Raw genomic sequence first — 2,199 nt, 5'->3', positions numbered from 1 at the left:
AGATATAAAGCTAGACTAGTTGCAAAGGGATTCACTCAGAAAGAAGGCATTGATTACCATGAAACCTTCTCTCCTGTCTCTAAGAAGGATTCTCTGAGAATCATATTGGCATTAGTAGCTCATTATGATCTAAAGCTTCACCAAATAGATGTGAAAACTGCATTCTTGAATGGGGATTTAGATGAGGAAGTCTACATAAACCAACCTGAGGCATTTAGTGATCAAGGAAAAGAAAATCTAGTGTGCAAACTTAAGAAATCCATATACAGACTTAAACAAGCTTCCAGATAGTGGTATATTAAATTTAACCATATCATTGTTTCTTTCGGATTTGTTGAGAACACCTTTCATAGGTGTATATATTTGAAACTTAGTGGGAGTAAGTTTATATTTCTGGTCTTATATGTGGATGATATTTTACTTGCTAGTAATGATTTTGGTTTGTTGAGTGATACAAAGACCTTTCTTTCTAAGAACTTTGAAATGAAAGACATGGGTTTAGCTTCTTTCATTATCGGCATTGAGATATTTCGTGATAGATCTCGTCGGATACTTGGGCTATCACAGAAAACCTATATTAACAAAGTTTTAGAAAGATATGGCATGATGAATTGCAAATCAGGTGTTTCCCCCATTATCAAAGGAGATAAGTTCAGTCTAAATCAATGCCCAAAGAATGATCTGGAAAGAGCACAAATGAAGGATATTCCTTATTCTTCCGCAGTAGGGAGTCTTATGTATGCAATGACTTGTACTCGTCCAGACATCAGTTTTGCTGTTGGTATGTTAGGCAGATATGTGAGTAATCCTGGCATGGATCATTGGGTTGCAGCAAAGAAGGTGATGAGGTATTTAAAGGGGACTAGGGAGTACATGTTTACTTACAGAGCATCTGATCGGTTAGAAGTGATCGGATATTCAGACTCTGATTATGCAGGATGCCTCGACAGTAGAAAATCTACATCAGGATACATCTTTCTACTTGCTGGTGGGGCGATTTCTTGGAAGTCCAAGAAACAGACTTGTGTCTCTACTTCTACTATGGAAGCAGAGTTTGTGGCATGCTTTGAGGCCACATCTATGGCAATTTGGTTATGGAACTTTATCTCAGGACTTCGGGTTGTCGACACCATTTCGAAGCCGTTGAGAATGTATTGTGACAATGTTGCTGCCGTATATTACTCTAAGAATGATAAGCATTCAAGTAGAGCAAAGCATATTGGAGTAAAATACAATTTTGTGAACGAATCAATTCAGAAACAAAAAGTGTCTATTACACACATCAATACAAGTCTAATGATTGCTGATCCTATGACCAAGGCATTAGCGCCTAAACACTTTACAGATCTTGTAATGGACATGGGTTTATGTAAAGTTTGATGTAATGGTCATATTATATTAGACATTTTTACTTATTTATTTAAATGATCATGATATTTGTTGTTTCTGAATATTTCTCACTTTTTTATCGTGTGCACACATTTTATTTAATATATGTGAGATATTATGTTGGACCATTTACTTATAGACTTTTCTAGTCTATTCCCTACTTTTGCACCTGTTTGGATGAAGTTATTAGTATTGTGACTATGGAGGGGAGTATGTCGTTATATGATGTACAACCGCCATGATCCACATTAGTAGTTTTGTTCAAATATGGTACTTTGATTGTGATGACATAAAGTTGATGGGTTTACTTTCAAATACTGCAGTATGATGTTAGAATCCAAATTATGTTTGAGATTATAATTATGTGGTCATATGGTTCAAGTGGGAGATTGTAAGAATATTCTCTATTATTGTCCCATATACCAATTAGGTTATTGACCGATACTAATCTCATAGAATTGGATTCCAAATAGGAAACCCACTCTTCGTCAAATTAGGGAAAAGAGTCCTACCCTATTTGCACACCTTGATGGGAGGGTGCAAAACTTTACATAATAGGACTCTAGGTCCTCTTCCTACTCTAATGTCAATCTCATTATTGGTTCCATCACCAAGAGAGCATTAAGGGAGCTAGTGGGAGAAACCTAAAAGATCCATTGTGTTCGTGATTGGGATTGCAGAGATAAAGATACAGAAAGAATATAATGACGGTAAATTCTTCACAGTCGATGGTGAACGGTATGCATCGACCCTTATAGTTTAATTTTGTGATTTAATGATTGTATGGCAAAATCTTATCTGTTGTTATTA

The 2,199-nt window shown here is 35.8% G+C and overlaps 1 protein-coding gene across 1 annotated transcript; it reads left to right on the top strand.

The window, feature by feature from the left end:
* The first annotated feature begins 492 nt into the window (after window positions 1–492).
* On the top strand, window positions 493–1,160 carry LOC122092980 (secreted RxLR effector protein 161-like). The gene is made up of 2 exons (XM_042663267.1): window positions 493–1,052; window positions 1,112–1,160. The coding sequence occupies exons 1-2, from the start codon at window positions 493–495 to the stop codon at window positions 1,158–1,160; spliced, it is 609 nt and encodes a 202-aa protein (XP_042519201.1).
* The last annotated feature ends 1,039 nt before the right edge of the window (window positions 1,161–2,199 follow it).

Source organism: Macadamia integrifolia, chromosome 11, assembly GCF_013358625.1.
Source record: "Macadamia integrifolia cultivar HAES 741 chromosome 11, SCU_Mint_v3, whole genome shotgun sequence".
Taxonomy (NCBI): domain Eukaryota; kingdom Viridiplantae; phylum Streptophyta; class Magnoliopsida; order Proteales; family Proteaceae; genus Macadamia; species Macadamia integrifolia.
Note: the sequence above shows the minus strand (reverse complement) of the source record. Positions and strands in the feature narration are given on the sequence as shown.

What these genes read in the sequence shown, in the direction of transcription:
- LOC122092980 (XM_042663267.1), top strand. Translation starts at nt 493, where the DNA reads ATGGGTTTAGCTTCTTTCATTATCGGCATTGAGATATTTCGTGATAGA. An exon ending in ACTTCTACTATGGAAGCAGA is followed by an intron (nt 1,053 to 1,111) that starts GTTTGTGGCATG and finishes ACTTTATCTCAG; the next exon opens with GACTTCGGGTTGTCGACACC.